Source organism: Sorex araneus, chromosome 3 (genome assembly GCF_027595985.1).
Source record: "Sorex araneus isolate mSorAra2 chromosome 3, mSorAra2.pri, whole genome shotgun sequence".
Classification (NCBI taxonomy): Eukaryota; Metazoa; Chordata; class Mammalia; order Eulipotyphla; family Soricidae; genus Sorex; species Sorex araneus.
Window position 1 is genome coordinate 219,218,686 of NC_073304.1, and position 20,001 is coordinate 219,238,686.

The 20,001-nt window shown below is 45.7% G+C and overlaps 1 protein-coding gene and 1 pseudogene across 1 annotated transcript in view; one reads left to right on the forward strand and one right to left on the reverse strand.

The window, feature by feature from the left end:
- The window catches only part of DNAJC7 (DnaJ heat shock protein family (Hsp40) member C7), a 42,260-nt gene that overhangs the window by 12,105 nt on the left and 10,154 nt on the right, over positions 1–20,001 (reverse strand). Inside the window, exons 2-5 of the mRNA XM_004608773.2 lie at positions 10,015–10,103; positions 6,336–6,460; positions 5,804–5,917; positions 5,118–5,192 (exon numbers count right to left, since the gene is read on the reverse strand). Coding sequence (XP_004608830.1) covers positions 5,118–5,192; positions 5,804–5,917; positions 6,336–6,460; positions 10,015–10,103 — 403 coding nt within the window. The remainder of the gene's footprint in view (positions 1–5,117; positions 5,193–5,803; positions 5,918–6,335; positions 6,461–10,014; positions 10,104–20,001) is intronic.
- On the forward strand, positions 12,817–12,965 carry LOC129404038 (small nucleolar RNA SNORA27; annotated as a pseudogene).

The following is a 20,001-nucleotide window of genomic DNA, read 5'->3' on the forward strand; positions in this document are numbered from 1 at the left end:
GTCTAGCTCATTTGAATAAACTATTGACAAGGGAATAGCAAAATAATCTGATATGAAATCAATGCTCCCCACTTCCAAAACTGCTCAGTCCACTTCTTCCTGTACCAATGAATGTCACATTTTACTGATTACCTTGGTGACCATTCTACCATTTCAACTTTGATAAAGAAATATATTATAAAACAGTAAACTGATATATATGTGTGTGTGTATAAAGTAAAATGGTTCATTCTAAATAGACTATTCAGATATTATACCCATTATGTTGCTATATAACCCCCAAGTCAAGTCTCTAACAGAGCCAGGGACAGGGGTGAGGGTGACGAGAGAGAAGATTTTTAGGATTAGTTCATTCTTTTGGCTTCATTAAGGCCCTCCATGTATGTCCGCTTTTTTCTTTTCAGAAGCTTGTTCTTTGGACTTTCATTTTGGTTTAGCAGTTATCCCTCGGAGATTCTGCAGAACCAAATTCTCCTCAGAGGACAACTGACCATGAGAAGACATTTCGAGTTAACAGGACAACAAATCCTTCTAAAAATCTGGATGAAATTTCTTCTAAAATGAAATTCAGAAATTTAGAAGCAGAAATAACTCAAAAGTTATTTTGTTTTTTTTAAATTAAAACTTTTTTTTTTTTGCTTTTTTTGGGTCACACCCAGCAATGCTGAGGGGTTACTGCTGGCTTTGCACTCAGGAATTACTCCTGGCATGCTTGGGGGACCATATGGGATGCTGGGGATCGAACCCGGGTCGGTGGCGTGTAAGGCATGTGGCCAACCTGGGTTCAATTTCCAGCATCCCATATGGTCCCCTGAGCACCACCAGGGATAATTCCTGAGTGCAGAGCCACGAGTAACCCCTGTGCATTGCCTGGTGTGACCCAAAAAGAAAAAAAAAAGTTATTTTGTAACAGGAGACTGGTTAGAAAATGTAATCATACACTGTGTCTTACAAGCGCTTCATATACAACTATGGAAAGGCTTCGAAGGTCTGTTAAAAAAAAAGGGGGGGAAGCAAAGTTCAGAACTCTATATTTGGTGCAAAAATGAAGAAAATTAAGACTATTTTTACTTATGTAAAACAGAACTGGAAGGAAATAAGGGAAGTGAAAATAATAGATGATCCACGGGGTGAGGCAGATGGGGACAGCCGTGTCTGGGGAGACACTGGTCACTGATTATGAGCATCTGCTTACACTTTCTAGCTTTTGAATTATGAACTGCACCTACTCAAAAATTCGAATTTGGGGCTAGAGCGATAGCACAGCGGGTAGGGCGTATGCCTTGCACGCGACCGACCCGGGTTCGATTCTCAGCATCCCATATGGTCCCCTGAGCACCGCCAGGGATAATTCCTGAGTGCAGAGCCAGGAGTAACCCCTGTGCAGAGCCAGGTGTGACCCAAAAAGAAAAAGAAAAAAAAAAAACCCAAAAAATCGAACTTAGGGGCTGAGAAGACCATTCAAGGGCTGGAGCATATGCGTTACGCCCTGGAGCTTGGGTTTGAGCTCCAGCACCTCATGGTCCCCAGTTCCCCCAGAGCAACCCCCAGGGGCCCGGAGTAGCCCGTGAGCAGCTCTAGGTATGGCTCCAAAAAGCTGGGACCCTAAATTTTAAAAATATGAGGAAGTTGGGGCTGGAGAGATGGTATAGCGGGTAGTGTGTTTGCCTTGCACACTGCTGACCTGAGTTCGATCCCTGGCACCCCTGAGCACTGCCAGGAGTGATCCCTGAGAGTAGAGCCAGGAGCAAGTCCTGGGCATTGCTGGGTGTGCTTCCCCCAACGCCCCCAAGAGGAAGAGATAGGTAGTTAGATCAAAGGGTTAAAGTGCAAGCGTTAAAAAACTGGGGGTGGGGATGGGGGGGGTAGTGGCATAGTACAGCAGATAGTGCTTGCCTTGCACTTGATCGGCACAGGTACAATCCCCAGCATCCCATAAAGTCTCCCGTGTACCACCAAGAGTAATTCCTGAACCAGGACTAACCACTGTGCATCACCAGACAGGTGACCCGCTCCAAACAAAAAAAAAAGCAAAATGGCGAGACCGGGGCACTGGACACAGCAAGCAGGTAGGGCACTTGCCTTGCCTTGGACACATTAGACTTGGGTGGGTCGTTCCTGATGTCCCACATGGTTCCCCCAAGCCTTGCCAGTGATCCCTGTGCACAGAGTAGGGAGTAAGCCCTGAGCACGTCCAGGTATAACCCCTCACCCCTGCCAAAAAAAAAAAAAAATGGGGGAGGGGCCACATGTAGAATTGTTCGAGGGCTACTTCTTTACAGGGCAGAGGACTGAGCCTGGGGTCCGCACATGTAAAGAACACACGATTGCCTTTGAGTTCCCTGCCTGGCCTGAGATGCATGCTCTGCTCTGCACGCTGGGGGCCTGAATTTGGTCCCATGAGCACCAGCAGCAGTGTTCCCGAAACGCCAAACTGGGGGAGTAGTCCCTGAGCACAGAAACCAAATGAACCTACTGGCCGCAGGCAAACACCATGAACTAGCCCACCAGGAAGACCTGCAGAGTTAAGTGGGCAGCCGCCTCACCACCAACACTAATTCTGGCCTTGAGTTCTGAGACAACGTGAAAAGTCAGGTATGACGTAGGGGAGTGCTGTGGAGCTAATTTTCCCAACTTAAATAGAAGAAGGGGGAAGCAGCCGGTGAACATCACACAGCCACACCCGCTGCTGCTCGATCTGTGCAGGGACAATTCTGCTCCTCGCGGGGAGGCTCAGCACTGCACTCCCACCCCCACCTCTCTGTGACTAGGGACAGCTGCAGGCAAAGAAGATCTTTGTTTCTTCCAAGTTCATCTGTTTCCCCCTGCCAGGATCATAATTCTTCATTTGTGACATCACCATGAGCTACAGTTGGGGGGGTGGGGGGGCTGGGATGTCACAAACAGAGGATTCTGTCACAAACTCGGGATTCTGGCTCGAGAACGGGTAAGAGAGAAAAGAAACCCAAAGACCAACTTTTGAGACAAAGCTTTTGCCTATGCAAACTCAAAAATGTGACAGGAGGCAGAATTGCTTTCTAACACACACAAAAAGGCAAAACAAACTTATGAGTCACTTTAAAAGACACTGGGGTTATTAAAACAAATGAAGAGAGATGCTAATGAGTTAATGCTGGCAATCTGTATAAGCCGGTCAGATATATGCATTACCAAATAAAAGACCTGCAGGGCATGATTTAAGAGTAATTATTTGGGGAGCTGGAGCAAGAGTACAGCGGGTAGGACACTTGCCTTGCTGCGGCTGACCCGGGTTCGATCCCCAACATCCCATATGGTCTCCCAAGCACCAACAGGAGTAATTTCTGAGTACAGAGCCAGGAGTTACCCCTGAGCATCGTTGGGTGTGACTCAAAAGCAAACAAACAAGAAAACATGATTTTCCTGGGGTTGGTATGTGTGATTCAGTGATAAGAGTGCTTCCCTTTTAGCTTACAGGTTTGATCTCTAGCACCATACAAAAAGAACAACAAATTCAACAAAAATGATTCTCAGGTGAGGGCTCATTCCAAATAGATTCTAAAGAAGGGATAGGAAGCACTCAAAGGAGATGTAATCACTATGAGATCTAGAACACTGCCTAGGCCTTTCATATCTTTGCCATGTTCCATATTTGTCAACTCTTATTTCTTTCTGTTTCAGGGCCACACCCAGCAATGCTCAGGGCTTACTCCTATCGCTGAGCTCAGGGATCCTGCGGGCACAGATTGGAGAACCATCTGTGGCGTCAAGGGTTAAGAACCTACTGTACCATCTGGTCTCAGGAAGTAAAGCTGAATAAGGATACTAGTAGGCTCTTGCAGAAAGGTCTAATATCAAAAAGAGAATGCTGACAGGCTATGTAGCTCACCTGGACCCCTTATTGGGCCCCAGGATATTCCCAGGGATCCACAGATGAACACTGTAAATGGAGGGAATGGCATGAGACCAGGAGAGCTATATGAAAGAAAGATTATGAAACACTGATGTGGGGACTGGAGCTATAGTTCATCGGGGAGGGCGTCTGCCTTGCATGTGGCTCACCTGGGTCCAATCCCCAGCATCCTCTATGGTCCGAGTACTGCCAGGAGTGATTCCTAAGCACAGAGCCAGGAGTAACACCTGAGCATCACAGGGTGTGACCCAAAATCTAAAAAAATACAAAACCCTACTGAGGGTGGCTCTCAGAGGCATGGTTTCCATACGGGCAGCCTGGATTTGAGCCCCAGCACGGAAAGGTCTCCTGAGTATCACTGAGTGATGGGGGGTGAGGGGCGGGGAGATAAAGCTAGCTTTCATTATTCAAATAAAAACGTATCATTCAGGGACTAGTCAACAGGCTGGGTACTCCTGCTTTGTATGCAGGAGGCCTGGAGAAGGCCTGCTGAGAGCAACTTCCAAGTACAGAAGCGGGAAGCAGCCACTCAGTACCACGGGGTTTGGCTCAAAAACCCAAATTAACAACATTTTTTAAAAAGTGGGAGTTGGGGGGCTGGAGTGATAGCACAGCGGGTCGGGTGTTTGCCTTGCATGCGGCCGACCCGGGTTCGATTCCCAGCATCCCATATGGTCCCCTGAGCACTGACAGGGGTAATTCCTGAGTGCATGAGCCAGGAGTAACCCCTGTGCATCGCCGGGTGTGACCCAAAAAGAAAAAAAAAAGAATGAAAAACGGTACAAGCCACTCTGGAATATCATTTATTAGTTTCTCGCAAAACTAAACAAGATACTCTCTTTACCACATACCCAGAAAATCATACTTCCGGGTATTTACTCTAAGGAGTAGCAAACAGGTTCACATAAGACCTAAACACAGGTATTTTTAGCAGCTTTATTCATAACTGCCAAAAGCTTGGTTCTAACAAACGCACCTCTGTTGCAGCTAACAATGGGAGGCTATGCGTGTGTGACAGGGGCTACACGGCAAGTGACTGCACCTTCCCTTTAACTCAGCTGTGAACCTACAATGATCTTTGGAAAAAAAGGGGGAGACTTAAAAAAGTCGAATTACAGCTAATAATTTAAATGTCAGAGCTCTGAATTCTCTCACTCTGCCCCACCCCACACACCCTTTAATGAGAAAAGGTAGGCAAGATTAGATTTTTTTAGTTGCACTTTACCTTTCGAAAATCCCGCTTCTCAAAATCCGTTTCTGCTATTTTCTCATATTCTATGACTGCATTAGCGTTCTTGAACTATACCAGAGAATCAGACAAGGAAAGCTTTAATGAAACTGTGGAGTCAATGAACCACTTTGTCCCTTCAAGAAAAACCAAAACCATGAAACTTTTCACATATCGAGTTGACAGAAGTGAGGGTCAAAGCCCTGCTAAGGCCCAACCTCCACCTTGGTTTGAACCTAAAGCCAGGAATCCAAGAACCACACCTTAGAATACATAAAATAAGGATCAGACATTTTTCGGGGACTGATCAGCAAGTGTAAGGTTCTTAATAAAGTTATTAATTCACACTTAAATTGGATATATAAGGAGATGAAACATCATGTTTTTAGCTATTACTAACTTATTCAGAATGTGAATTTAACTTCACTCAAATCAAGTTCCTTGAAGCATCTGTCTTTCCCCTTAGCACATTGGGGGATATTCCAGAAATCCAACTCTCACACAGTTCTGAAGTTGCAAACCATACTGAAAACTCCTCTTTCAGATAATGAAGAGACTACAAGGTTTGCCTAAAATGACCCAAGTGCAGTTGATGGAAAAAAAAAAAAAGACCAGATTTCGGTTCTAACCCTCAAGTCACGTTTCCTCCCAAACTGCTTCTTTAGACCGGATCGGACCCTTACCTCCTGCTGTGCCTGAGTATTTTTGTGATCCAGTTCTAGGGCCTTCTGGAAACTGCGACTTGCAGCCATGGCATTTCCAAGAGATAGGTGGCATTTGCCCTCTCGTAGATGTCCCTAAAGGTAACACAAGCAGAGAAGAATTAGGGGCATGATTGGACACACAGAGAAATCAAGTGTGGTAATAGCCATCCCCACAAAATTAAAACGAGATGAAAATGATTGGAGCACTGAATCTCAACTGGGGATGAGTCTGCCCCTGACAGAACTTCTAGCAATGTCTGAGACATTCTTGCCAACATAACTGGGGAGGGGAAGGGTGCCACCGATACTTAATGGTTAATGGTCAAGGACGCTACTAACTATCCTACAATACACAAATAGCCTACAATAGCCTATATCCTATTATACACGAATACGTGAAATGGCAACAAAGAATGATCTGGCTCAAAAACAGTGTTGAGAACGAGAAACCCAGGGTTATAGGAATTCAGATGCAGAATCTCAGTCCTCCCCAAAGAGCCTCATTACGTACCCGGACGAAGCTGTCATCCAGCCTGACTGACTGCTGTGCGTCTCCAAGAGCTTCCCGAAACTTTCCAAGCATCATCAAGGTGGCTGCTCGATTCCCATAATAGCTAGCATTTTTAGGACACATATCTACAAGAAAAACAAAAGATTGTTAAAAAAAAAATTAAATGTTTGGCACAGGTCGCAGCTTCAACTAGCAGAGGCCATCTCCATCAGAACTATACCAGACAATCAAACTAAGAATGCTGACACTGAGTTAAGGTCACAACTCCTGAACTACATTCTGTGCAAACGAGAGCAGGATACGGAGCACATTCAGAATGGTCAAAAAAGTGAGAAAGAAAAATCTAGGGTCAGAAAGAGAATAAGATACATGGTTCTTGCCTTGCATGTGGTCAATTCCTAGCGCCCATATAAGGCTCCCCCAGCACCACCAGGCATGACACCTGAGCACAGAGCTAGATTTGCCCCTAAACACGGCAGGTGTGATCCAAACAGCCCCTTTTCCAGAAAAAATTTTCTTTAAAAAAATTTGAGGGGGCTGGAGAGACAGTACAGTGGGTAAGATCTGGCTTGCATGTGGCAGACCTGGATTCGATCTCTGGCATTCCACGTTGCCAGGAGTAATTCCTGAGTGCAGAGCCAGGAGTAACCCCTGAGCACTGCAGGGTGTGGCCCAAAATTCAAAACAACAAAAACAAAAAACAACAACAAAAACCCAGCTGCAATGACTGTAGACAGTAGCCCTCTGGCAGCCTGCAGCCTGCTGTTTGTACAGGCAGCCCTCTGTGGTGGACTTCTTATCTGCCCTCATGTTGTTGCCAATCTTTGGCTCCAAACACATGCCTTTGGAAAGTTCCAGGGCATGATGGTCAGGGTCCACATGAGCCACGTCACCATATCTAGCTGCACCAAGCTGCAGACAAGGAGCATGAGACTGAAGTGCTGTGCAGGGCCATGCTCAAATGCCCTGGTCAACAGAAGATCCACATTTCCAAGAAGGAGTCTGATGTGAATGAGTTGGAAGAGATGTGGCTAAAAAGCGGCTTATTCCAGATCCATGCAGGATCAATCAAATCCAGAATTGTGAATCTTGGGACAGATGATGGGCACTGCATTACAGAAACCTTCAGGGCTGCCTCAGGGCTGCCTCTTCTTCTTCTTCTTTTTTTTTTTTTTTTGCCTTTTGGGTCACACCCGGCGATGCACAGGGGTTACTCCTGGCTCATGCACTCAGGAATTACTCCTGGCGGTGCTCAGGGGAATATATGGGATGCTGGGAATTGAACCCGGGTTGGGCACGTGCAAGGCAAACGCTCTACCCGCTGTGCTATTGCTCCAGCCCCAGGACTGCCTCTTCTGAGTCCCTTCTACTCCCCAATCCTGTTTCCTATACTAAAGAATCAATTTTACGGGGTGGTGGGGCGAGGGTGTGGGGGAAGGTAGGCCACAGTTGGTGGGGCTGAGGAGTAATTCCAGGCTCTGTGCTCAGACATCACTTGGTGGTTTAGGGTGCCATGTACAATGCTGGGGTTGGAGCCAGGATCAGACCTTAACCTCTGTACTACCTCTCCAGATCAAGATATTTATCTTTTTTATTTATTTTTTATTTATTTATTTTTTGCTTTTTGGGTCACATCCGGCGATGCACAGGGGTTACTCCTGGCTCTGCACTCAGGAATTAACCCCTGGCGGTGCTCAGGGGACCATATGGGATGCTGGGAATCGAACCCCGGGTCGGCCGCGTGCAAGGCAAATGCCCTGTGCTATTACTCCAGCCCCGCATATTTATCTTTTTAATGAATTGTATTTTACATACTAAGACATAACAATGATTTCATGTTGAGTTGGGGGGAAGAGAGCCTACAGGCATGTTAAAGGAGAAAAATAACAAGGGATTAAAATATGGCCGCTGGCAGTCATACCCACGAACTGCCTCTGGTGCCATATAAGCTCAGTAACCAGCCATGATCCAGAGACTCATAAATAAATCCCAGAAGAGATCAACAAGCTGCAGAAATGCTTCTGGATCTAAAGTCATCATCAAGTTAAAAATTTGATTGCAGCTTTATTACCCCATTCAAAATTTTAGAATTCCTGGAGCATCTCATACTCTACACCACTGATACACCAGGAGCAGCATACCACATCAGATGAGATATAACGCAGAAGGCAACCAATCTCGATTAAGAAAAAAAAATCTTGGGGCTGGAGAGATAGCACAGCGGGTAGGGCGTTTGCCTTGCACGCGGCCGACCCGGGTTCAAATCCCAGCATCCCATATGCTCCCCTGAGCACCGCCAAGGGTAATTCCTGAGTGCAGAGCCAGGAGTAACCCCTGTGCATCATCGGGTGTGACCCAAAAACCAAAAAAAAAAAAAAAAAGAAAAAAAAATCTTACTACACACGAGGCTCGAACTATAACATGTGAATAATCTTATTCAAGGGCTTAATGGCTCCAGCATAAGAGACAACAATTTTCACACACTATTTTTTAAGGAAATTTTTGGATCATTTTTAGTGAATTATTCATAATAAGTAATACAAAAATAATTATTTTAGGGCCTGCTATTGGGGTAGGTTGGGAACCACTATGTGGTGGTTGGGAAAATTGGAAATAATGGTGGTGGGAAGGGGTCAAGGTCAAGGGGATTGGTGTTGGAATATTGAATATAATAAAACATCGTGAACAACTTTATAAAAATAAAATTTTATTTATTTTTTTTTTTAATTTATTTATTTTTAATTAGAGAATCACCGTGAGGGTACAGTTACAGATTTATACACTTTTGTGCTTATACTTCCCTCATACAAAGTTTGGAACCCATCCCTTCACCAGTGCCCATTCTCCACCACCCGTAAACCCAGTGTCCCTCCCACCCTCCCCAATCCCATCTCCCCCCCACCCCACCCTGCCACTGTGGCAAGGCATTCCCTTCTGTTTTCTCTCTCTAAAAATAAAATTTTAAAAAATATGGTAGCAGGGGTCAGAGTAATAAAAGTACAGTGGGCAGAGCACTTGCCTACAATGCGGCTGACCTGGGTTCGACCCCTGGCATCCCATATGGTATCTAGAACCCCGAGAGGCCTGACCCCTGAGTACAGACCCTGGAATAAGTCCTGCTGGGTGTGGCCCCCCAAGTCAAAAGTAAATATATATGCCAGTAAATTGAGAATAGAGGTAATAAAAAGTTGACATCATCTACAAAGGTCATTTTATTCTTTGTGGGGAAAAGGTGGGGGTTTGGGACAAACTTGATGATGCTCAGAAGCTATTCCTGGGTCTCTCAGGAGCTGCCCTGGAGGTGGTTCAGAGGACCATATATGAAGCAGCAATCTGACCCAGGGCTGGCTGCACGCAGAGCAAGCCGCCTTCCACCTGGTCCTACCTCTCCAGCTCCATTTTCTTCCTCAGAGAGAAAATGAAGTGGTCATCGCCAAGCTACACTTAGGTGCGCATACTTTTAGTCCACTACCTAGAATTTTCTGCACTTAATTTGCCAAAGATCAACACACTTGAACTTAAATTAAAAAAAAATAATAATGATAAAGCAATCTCATACAAAATCATTAAGCCTAGAGTAAGTTTATTAACACGCCAAGGAAAGGGCTAGTTCTTAGAGAGAAGCTATTTATAAGAGTATTTGACAAGTGATTTTTCCAGAATAAGCTCTACTTCTCACCTATGGCTTTTGTGTAATAGTTGTAAGCTTCATTGTAATCTTTCTTGGCATAGTATGCATTTCCTTGTTCCTTGAAAGTCTCCGCTTCCCTGAAAAGGAAAGAGAGAAAGAAACATGTTACTATATACCTGGGCAATAACCCTGGTAAGCTCAGGGGAGAAATCTTGGAGCCCGAGCGCTGCACACTGGGCTGAAAGTTGGTGTGATACTTGAAGGAATACAGGTTAGTCTGACGGCTGATAAAGGAGGCGCTACTGCAAGTTTTCTCAGTGTTATTTGTTGTCTTAGACATATCCAAACAACACAGAGTACTCCTCTGTCATCAGCCTGCCTTGCCTTGCTGTCCAGATTCATAGTCACTCCCCTTAGGGAAGGGTCTCTCGCAGAAACGGAATCCTTGCGCTTATTCCTCTCTGTGCCGTCAAACCCGCTGCCTCTTTAGCAAACTCAGAAAAAGCATCAGAATTCTATTCAGGAGCAACTCCTTCTCAATGGTTTTAGTGGCTCAAGTGGCTCATGCTGTTTGTCACTGGAAGGACACTCGAGCAAAAAGCAGGTGGCAAAGGGTATTGAAAGTATAATACATGGGTGTGTAAGGAGACCTGACCAACCACCAGAGACCAAGAACTTGCCTTTCAGGGTGAGACAAGCAAAGGCCACCAGCGTGAGGCCCTAAGAACCACCCCACCTGCTGCAGTACTCTCTGCCACTGTACTTAAATGAATACATGTGATTTGGTTCCAACTCCTTTGCCACCTCTAGTGTACTGTAAAACCAGAGTAGGTTTTTATCATATCCCAACCCAAGATCTACTTCTGAAACAGTGTCATTAGATAAACAGTAAGACAAAAGGAACCACGCCTTATCGGGAATTATATTTCTAAGAAATGATAATTAAAGCACACTACCAACAATGTTTTAAAAGAACAATGAACAGGGGCTGGAGTGATAGCTCAGCGGGTAGGGTGTTTGCCTTGCACGCGGCCGACCCGGGTTCGATTCCCAGCATCCCATATGGTCCCCTGAGCTCAGCCAGGGGTAATTCCTGAGTGCAGAGCCAGGAGTGGCCCCTGTGCATCGCCGGGTGTGACCCAAAAAGAAAAAAAAAAAAAGAACAATGAACAATGAACAAGTAACCTCTATTAAAGATATCCAAAACCATGGCGCTGGAGCAATAGTACAGTGGGTAGGGCAGTTGCACGGGGTCAACCCAGGTTTGATCTCCGGCATCCCATATGGTCCCCGGGAATACTCAGGAATGATTCCTGAGTACAGAGCCAGGAGTAACCTGTTAACATTGCTGGGTGTGGCCCAATTACCAGGCTGGGGGAGAAGATACCCAAAACCATTCTACTATCTACTATTAATTACAAAGGTAACTCTTGGCCTAGAGGAATAGAGCTTAGGAAACCTGCCTTGCAACCTTGTAACAGTAAGTTCCCAGTGCCCATGGGTCAAGCAACCACTGTGGGAACTCTACTGTCTGAGCGGGCCTACTCTACTGTCAGAAATCCCCAGTATCACAGTAAGGAGTCTGACTTCAGCCCCCTAAATGTGCACCATGGCCAGGAAGTGCTACTTTTGGCTGAATGCACATTACAAGGTGCACAATTATAACCTGTATGTCTCAACTAAGAGTGTCGGGGCTGGAGAAAAAGTGCAGCAGGGCCGTCATTTGCTTTGCCTGTGGCTACTGACCTTCAATTAATCCCCAGCACTGCATACGGTTCCAAGTCCTGCCAGAAGTGACTCCTGAGCACAGAACCAGAAGTAAAACCCTTAGCACTGCCAGGTGTGGTTCAAAAACCAAGGAAACACAACCGAAACAGAAATATGTAAATAATTCTTTACCAAAGTGATTACTGCAACATAATTATCTGAATGTTTTTATGTTAAGAAAAAAATGTTACATCTACTCTGGTCCCCTCCACCTGCTCTCCCCACAGGACACCTAAAAATGAATCCAGGGGGGCTGGAGCGATAGCACAGCGGGTAGGGCGTTTGCCTTGCACGCGGCCAACCTGGGTTCGATCCCCAGCATCCCATATGGGCCCCTGAGCACCGCCAGGAGTAATTCCTGAGTACAGAGCCAGGAGTAACAACCCCTGTGCATCGCCAGGTGTGACCCAAAAAGCAAAAAAAAAAAAAAAAAGAATCCAGGAGATACCTGAAGCCTATTTAAGTACAATGTCATTTTTTTTACCCCCTTCCTCCCCCTCTGGGTATGCAGTGGGAAATGTTCTTCATTGCTGTAGGGGAGTCTCCGCTCAGTACTGGGTTGCTACTTTAAGTACAATCACTTATCTTTTGTTTCCTTTTTTTGGGTCTTGGGCCACACACTGTGCTGTTCCCGCTCAGTGCTCAGTGGTCACTCCCAGAAGTTCTCAGGGACCACATGGTGCTAGGGACTAACCATGGGCTCCTGCCTGCAAAGCATATACTTCACTGGTGGAGCTAAGTCTGACCTCGTATTTTCCAACTGTTTTGTTTTGTTTTGGGCCCACTCCTGGCGGTGCTCAGGACTTAGGGATTGCTCCTGATTAGCCTTGGGGACCACATGCAGTGTCAGGACTAGAACCTGGGTCAATGTATGCAAGACAAGCGCCCTACCCACTGTCTCTCTTAGCTTGATTCTAAGGGTATCAGCAATGGGGAGATTTGTGATTTTACTTAAACTACAAATTGGCAAAGTGGCCTTGCTTTTATTGAGGCCATCTCCCTTTGCATCCTCTATCTCAGTCCTGGGAAGTCCTATTAACATGAAAAGGCTGCTAGAAGGAGAAGGAAAATGAATTATGATCTTGCCCCCTTCTCACTCTGCCAATCAGACTTGTGTCTTAATTGGTCCTTCAAGGGGACAAAGAAAGAGTCCTTTTAAGCCTCAAGCAAACTGGGGTCAAAGCGATAATACAGCAGGTAGGGCATTTGCCTTGCATACAGCTGACCTAGGTTCGATTCTTGGCATCCCTTAATGGTCCCCTGGGCACTGCCAGGAGTAATTCCTGAGAGCAGAGCCAGGAATCCCTGAGCACTGCCGAGTGTGACCCAAAAAGCCTAAATAAATAAAGTAAAAATAAAATAAAACTCAAACAAACTGGGTATTTGTCTTGTACTGTCAGACTGAAGAAGCATGAAAAGAAAAAAAGGAAATGAATGCCTACATATTTGAACTGTGATAGTTAAAAATCTGTTTGAGCAATTTATTATACTACTACAATGATCTAGAGATCACCTGTTTTTTGTTTTGTTTTGTTTTTGGGTCAGACCCAGCGACGCACAGGGGTTACTCCTGGCTCTGCACTCAGGAATTACCCCTGGTGGTGTTTGGGGGACCATATGGGATGCTGGGAATGGAATCTGGGTCAGCCGAGTGCAAGGCAAACGTCCTACCCACTGTACTATCGCTCCAGCCCTCAAGATCACCTGTTCTTCTTTTTTTTTTTCCTTTTTGGGTCACACCCATCGATGCTCAGGGGTTACTCCTGGCTCTGCACTCAGGAATTACTCCTGGTGGTGCTCAGGGGACCATATGAGATGCTGGAATTCGAACCAAAGTTGGCCGACTGCAAGGCAAACGCCCTACCCGCTGTGCTATCAATCCAGCCCCAGATCACCTGTTCTTTAGGACCCCTTAATTCCAAGACTTAAAAGGATCAGCCGTTGGGGTTGGAGTGATAGCACAGCGGGTAGGGCGTTTGCCTTGCACGCGGCCGACCCGGGTTCGATCCCCAGCATCCCATATGGTCCCCTGAGCACTGCCAGGGGTAATTTCTGAGTGCATGAGCCAGGAATGACCCCTGTGCATTGCTGGGTGTGACCCAAAAAGCAAAAAAAAAAAAAAAAAAAAACACAAAAAAAACATTCACCGCTGCAAGTCCAAATGCACTACTTCTAACGGTAGATTCATAGCAGCTGAAAAATAAATATCATTAAAAAAAAAAAAAAGGATCAGCCGTAACCTCTCTACATGGTATATAGCATGCTGCGACTCTACATTCAGGAAAGCGTTCTAGAAACTGCAGGGGCAGACATGCCAAGAACTCTGAAGAAAAGCCCTCTAAACACCAGATTCCAGCAGCAGTGTCAGACTGCAGGGAGAAATGCAGTAATAAATTCAAAAGAAACATCAGGTCCCAAACTATCTGGGAAAATCTCGCTTTCTCTTCATTCGGCAGGTGGGTAAGCAGCCACAGATCCTGGGGGGAACCACAAGAGCCTGGGCACTTGGGTAAAGGCTGTGCCCACTGTAAAAAGCACATCAGTAAAAGTGGAACAATCTGTAGAGCTCTCAAGGGCATCCTTCCCTCTTATCCTGAAAGAAACATGAACTCCTACGAAGATGAATAAATTTATCACTGGCTTCAAGTAAAAATGCGAAGGATGATTCAGTTGAAAATTAATAATTACTGAGGGTAGGTACTGCATTTTATTTTTCAAAGTAAAAATGTTTATAGAAAAGTTTATTGAAAAGGAGAAGAGAGGGGCTGGAGCAATAGCACAGCGGGTAGGGCGTTTGCCTTGCACACAGCCAATCCAGGTTCGATTCCCAGCATCCCATATGGTCCCCTGAACACTGCCAGGAGTAATTCCTGAGTGCAGAGCCAGGATTAACCCCTGTGCATCGCCGGGTATGACCCAAAAAGCAAAAAAAAAAAAAAAAAAAAAAAAAAAGTAGAAGAGAAAGGAAAAGGAACTTCCCATGTGGGGAGGAACTCAGTTCAGGACTAAGTTCAAGGCCAGGCACTGCACCAACTTATCAAGTGAATTTCATTAGTTTCAGTTTTTAAAGAAGAAAACTGGGGCAGGAGCAATAGTACAGCGGGGCAGGGCATTTGCCTTGCACAAGACTGACCTGGGTTCGGGCCTGAGCACTGCCAGGAGTGATTCATGAGTGCAGAGCCAGGAGTAACCCCTGAGCATCGCTGGTGTGACCCAAAAAGCCAAAAATCAAAACAAAACAAATAAAGGCTTAATTAAATTACTTCATTACGGTCAGATTCCACAGCGTGTGCTCTTTATACTATTACATCTAATATCTTTACCTACTGCCTAAGGTCTTACGAATTCTCTCATGTTAGGAATAAGACCTGGGCAATGAGTATGACTTCTGTACAAAACCCAATCCCAGAACAGCAATCAGGACTTCAACAAGCCAAAGGACAGTCCTAACATCAGTCCTGGAGGGAGCAATGCTCCTTTCTCTTTAAGATGCAAGACCTAGTGAACTGGACTTTGCCTCCCCCAAGAAATGCATTTCATTTTAGTAAATGGTGAGTAGATTCCATTCTAGAGCAAACAAAGCAAGTAATGTCGAGTCAGCCCACAGCAGAAAGAACAAGAAGAATTGTGTTGTGACAAGTTACCATGTTTTTAACTTCACACTGCACAGCATCAGGCCAGAATTAGCTATTCCCACACAACTGCCTCATGAAAAGGGCTTATTTTCATAGAAACATGGTTGATTTACAGCTGCCCAAACAATGGGCACTTAGTGATTTTTTAGTCCGAACGCTATATTTTTGCTTCCAGGCCCAATGCCTAAAGTGGAGTCCCTCCTTCTTCATTTTGAACCTCCCCATCAAATACTCGGCAAGCTTTTTTGCTTTGTTTTGGGGTCACACTTGGCAGGGCTCAGGGCTTACTCCTGACTCTGTGCTCAGGAGTAAGGTCCTGACAGTGCTGAGGGTTCAACCATATCGGGTGCCAGGGATCGAACCCTGGTCGGCTGCGTGCAAAGCTAGCACCCTACCCACTGTACTATATAACTCTGGCCCCACGTGACAAGCTTTTAACCAATGAGCCTGCCCCTGAGAGACTAGCAGAAGAGGGGATCTTTGGAATCCAGCATGGCAGCAATGAGAAGTGAACAAGTCCAAAGCAGAAACAATTCCAGAGTCAAATCCCTTCAAGTCCTGCCCTGAGAGCCCGAGGGGAGGCTATGTCAAAGGCATGAGACTGGAAAAGCAGAGTTGGTCAACACTGGAACTGAGGGGAACCTGGTGGTGCTATCAGTCACATCACAGCGGGGGTCAATTCATTTGACAGCCAGTGAGGCAGAAATGGATGTCAACTCTGAATACTTCAGTACAGAAGGGAGGGAGGATTAGGGTTAAGAGGTTCATTTGCGGGGCTAGGGTGATAGTACGGCAAGCAAGGTGCTTGCTTTGCACGCAGCTGACCCAGGTTCAATCCCCAGCACCCCAGATGGTCCCCAAGTATGCCAGGAGCGATCCTTGAATACTGAGCCAGGACTAAGCTGTGAGCACTGGAGATGTGGCCCCCGAACAAAACAAACAAAAAAGAGGTTCATTTGAATGAAACAAAATTTTTCCAGGGTGGAGAAACAATAAAGTGGGTAGGGTGTTGCCTTGTACATGGACAACCTGGATTTGATTTCCAGTACCTCATATGGTCCCTCCCCAAGCACAAAAGCCATGAATACCTTTCTTTCGTTCTTTTCTTTTTTTTTTGCTTTTTTGGGTCACACCCGCCGATGCACAGGTGTTACGCCTGGCTCATGTACTCAGGAATCATTCCTGGCGGTGCTCAGGGGACCATATGGGATGCTGGGAATCGAACCCAGGTCGACCGTGTGCAAGGCAAATGCCCTACCCACTGTGCTATCACTCCAGCCCCAAGCCATGAATACCTTTCATGGGGGGGAGGGCTGGAGAGAGAGAGAGAAAAAGAGAGAGAGAGAGAGAGAGAGAGAGAGAGAGAGAGAGAGAGAGAGAGAGAGAGAGAGAGAGAGACAGAGAGAGAGAGAGAGAATGCGAAAGGGACTAAATTAAACTAGATTATTTTCTATGGTTACAAAATAAAATTCAGGCAAAAAAAAAAAATCTTGGAATCACAGCAAAATTGGCCTTAATGGATCTGCTGGTAGGTCTTTAAAGTCTCATAATAGGGCCAGAGAGAGATAGTATGGTGGGTAGGGCACTTGCTTTACAAGGATTCGGTGACACTGGCGTGTCTTGCAGCAGCTGAAGAGCTTGTGAGCACCCAAGGTGGCTGCAGAGACGTCAGGAGCAGCAAGAATTTTCCCTCCACTAACAGTCCCCCTGCCCCCCCCCGCCCTTTTTGGGTCACACCCGGCACTGCACAGGTGTTACTCCTGGCTCATGCACTCAGGAATTACTCCTGGCAGTGCTTGGGGAACCACATGGGATGCTGGGACTTGAACCCGGGTCGGCCGCTTGCAAGGCAAATGCCCTACCCACTGTGCTATCACTCCAGCCCCTCCACTAACAGTTTTTAACTTAATATTTTTGTCAGTTTTAAACTTAACATTTATGGGATTGGGGCCAGAGTGATAGTACAGAGCATAGGAGGTTTGCCTTGCAAGCGGCCAACCTGGGTTTGATCCCAGCATCACATATGGTCTCTCAGCACTGCCAGGAGTAATTCCTGAGTGCAGAGCCAGGAGTAACCCTTAGGCATCACCAGGGGTTGCCCAAACATTAAAAAAAGGAAAAAAAACACACAAAACAACTTGAATTTTAAAAAATTATGAGGTTGGAGGGAAACAACAACAACAACACATAAAACAACTTGAATTTTAAAAAATTAAGAGGTTGGAGAAATAGTTATATGTGATACTATTAGACAGATCATGTGGCTGACCAGGGTCTTATCCCCAGCACCACATATGGTCCCCCAAGCACCACCAGATTTGATCCCTTTGTGCAGTTAGGAGTAAACCCTGAGCACTAAGAGGTGCGGCCCCACCGCCAATAAAAACCCAAGCCAAATAGATAAAGTATGCACTTCTCTACCTAACGACAGAGTCATTTCCACGTAGAAGCAGCCTCACTTTGCTAATTCGAGAGAAAATGGAGTGGCTCCACCAAACTAGTCCTTTTAGCAACATGTTTAACAGTATTTTTTGTAAAAAAAAATAAAAAAATCTGCTACTAAAAGGCTTTTCACAAGTTCTGTCCCTTCTGTATATATATATATATATATATATATATATATTTTTGCTTTTTTTGGGTCACACCCGGCGATGCACAGGGGTCACTCCTGGCTCATGCACTCAGGAATCACCCCTGGCGGTGCTCAGGGGACCATATGGGATGCTGGGATTCGAACCCGGGTTGGCCGCGTGCAAGGCAAACGCCCTACCCGCTGTGCTATCGCTCCAGCCCCTCCCTTCTGTATTTTAATGTAAAGTTCCCCGACAAGATCAGTATAAGAAAGCCAGTGCCGGCCTTCCTCACCAAGATACAAGAGAGGAATATGTCTCACCAAAGAGGTCTGCTTTGCATTATAAAGTGTTATTTCTTCACAATGGACTTTGTCAGAAGGAACTGCAGTAATCAGAAAGTGCTGCTGTAGGAGCCAGAGAGATAGAAGTACAGCGGGTAGGGCATTTGCCTTGCATGCAGCTGACTTGGGTTCAGTCCCGAGCACCCCAGATGTCCTGCCAGCAGTCCTTGAGAGCGGGGACAGTACTACACCCAGAGCACCACTGGGTGTGGCCCCAAACCAACCCAACCAAAAAACCCCCAATGAAACAAAATGAAACCCTGCTGCTATGGAAACCTGCTCCATTACATGTGTGTTAAAAATCTGTGCATCTGGCATGTAGCTGCTGTCTCTCTCAGTTTAGCAGCCTTCATCACAGATGCTAATTACCCCAACACTGCCAAGGGAATCATTTGGTATCACACAGGTCTTAGCAGGGCTCAGCATCATATGATCATATCCGACAATTTGGGCTATGATCACCAGCCAACTTTGCACATTTACAGCTCAACTAAATTAAACACACATTAAAACACCACAGTTGACACTGCAATGTGCCACAAATTAGGTGCCCTATTAAAAAAAACCCACTTGCGGGGCTGGAGCAATAGCACAGTGGGTAGGGCATTTGCTTTGCATGCCCGACCCCCGGGGTTGATTCCCAGCATCCCATATGGTCCCCCAGCACTGCCAGGAGTAATTCCTGAGTGTATGATCCAGGAATAACTCCTGTGCAACGCTGGGTGTGACCCAAAAAGTAAACAAACAAACAAACAAAAAACAAACCCACTTGCTCTAAATACTTCCAAGTTGAACCCTTAAGATCTTTGCTGTAGGCCTCTCTTTTAACAATTAAAAAGGCATTTGGAAATTTTAATCAGTCTCTACCAAGGTAGAATTCATTTTTTTTTGGGTCACACCCTGCGATGCACAGGGGTTACTCCTGGCTCTGCACTTAGGAATTACCCCTGGCAGTGCTCGGGGGACCATATGGGATGCTGGGAATCGAACCTGGGTTGGCCGCGTGCAAGGCAAATGCCCTACCCTCTGTGCTATCGCTCCAGCCCCTAGATGATAGTTTTTAAGCCATCCATCCTCAATGATGGCTGGATTCTCTTTGGAACTGCCTCACTTATCATGTTTGTATATGAAACAGGGATAAGGTGCTTCATTTATAACATTACTTCTACCTCAGCATTAAAAATAAAGATGAACATGGTCTCATTAAGCTCCATTTACAATCTAGGAAATACTTAGATTTAAGAAAAAACATGCCACGTTCTTATTTTATCTTATCTAGAATAATACATACTAGATAAAGTTCAGTTCTTCTGACATTAACAATTTAATAATTCTATAATTTAGAAGCAAGGTCTTTTTCTCCCTTGTTCTTTCTTCTAGGTTTTGGGGCCTACCCAATGATGCTCAAGGCTGACTTCCAGCTCTGACTCTTGGCTGGGCTTGTCTCTCTCTCTTTCTCTCTCTCTCTCTCTCTCTCTCTCCCCACTCTCTCTCACACACACACACACAAAACTGAGCAACTGATATTGCTTAGGGCTTACTCCTGGCTGTGCACTCAGGGATCACTTCTGGTGGGTTCAGGGACTATATGACGTGCCAAGGTTTGAATCTGGGTTACTCACATGCAAGGCAACAAGGCAAAAGCCCCACCTACTGTACTCTCTGCAACCCCAACACTTACATTTTCTTGAGGTATCCTATTACTCCTAAAATGGAAGG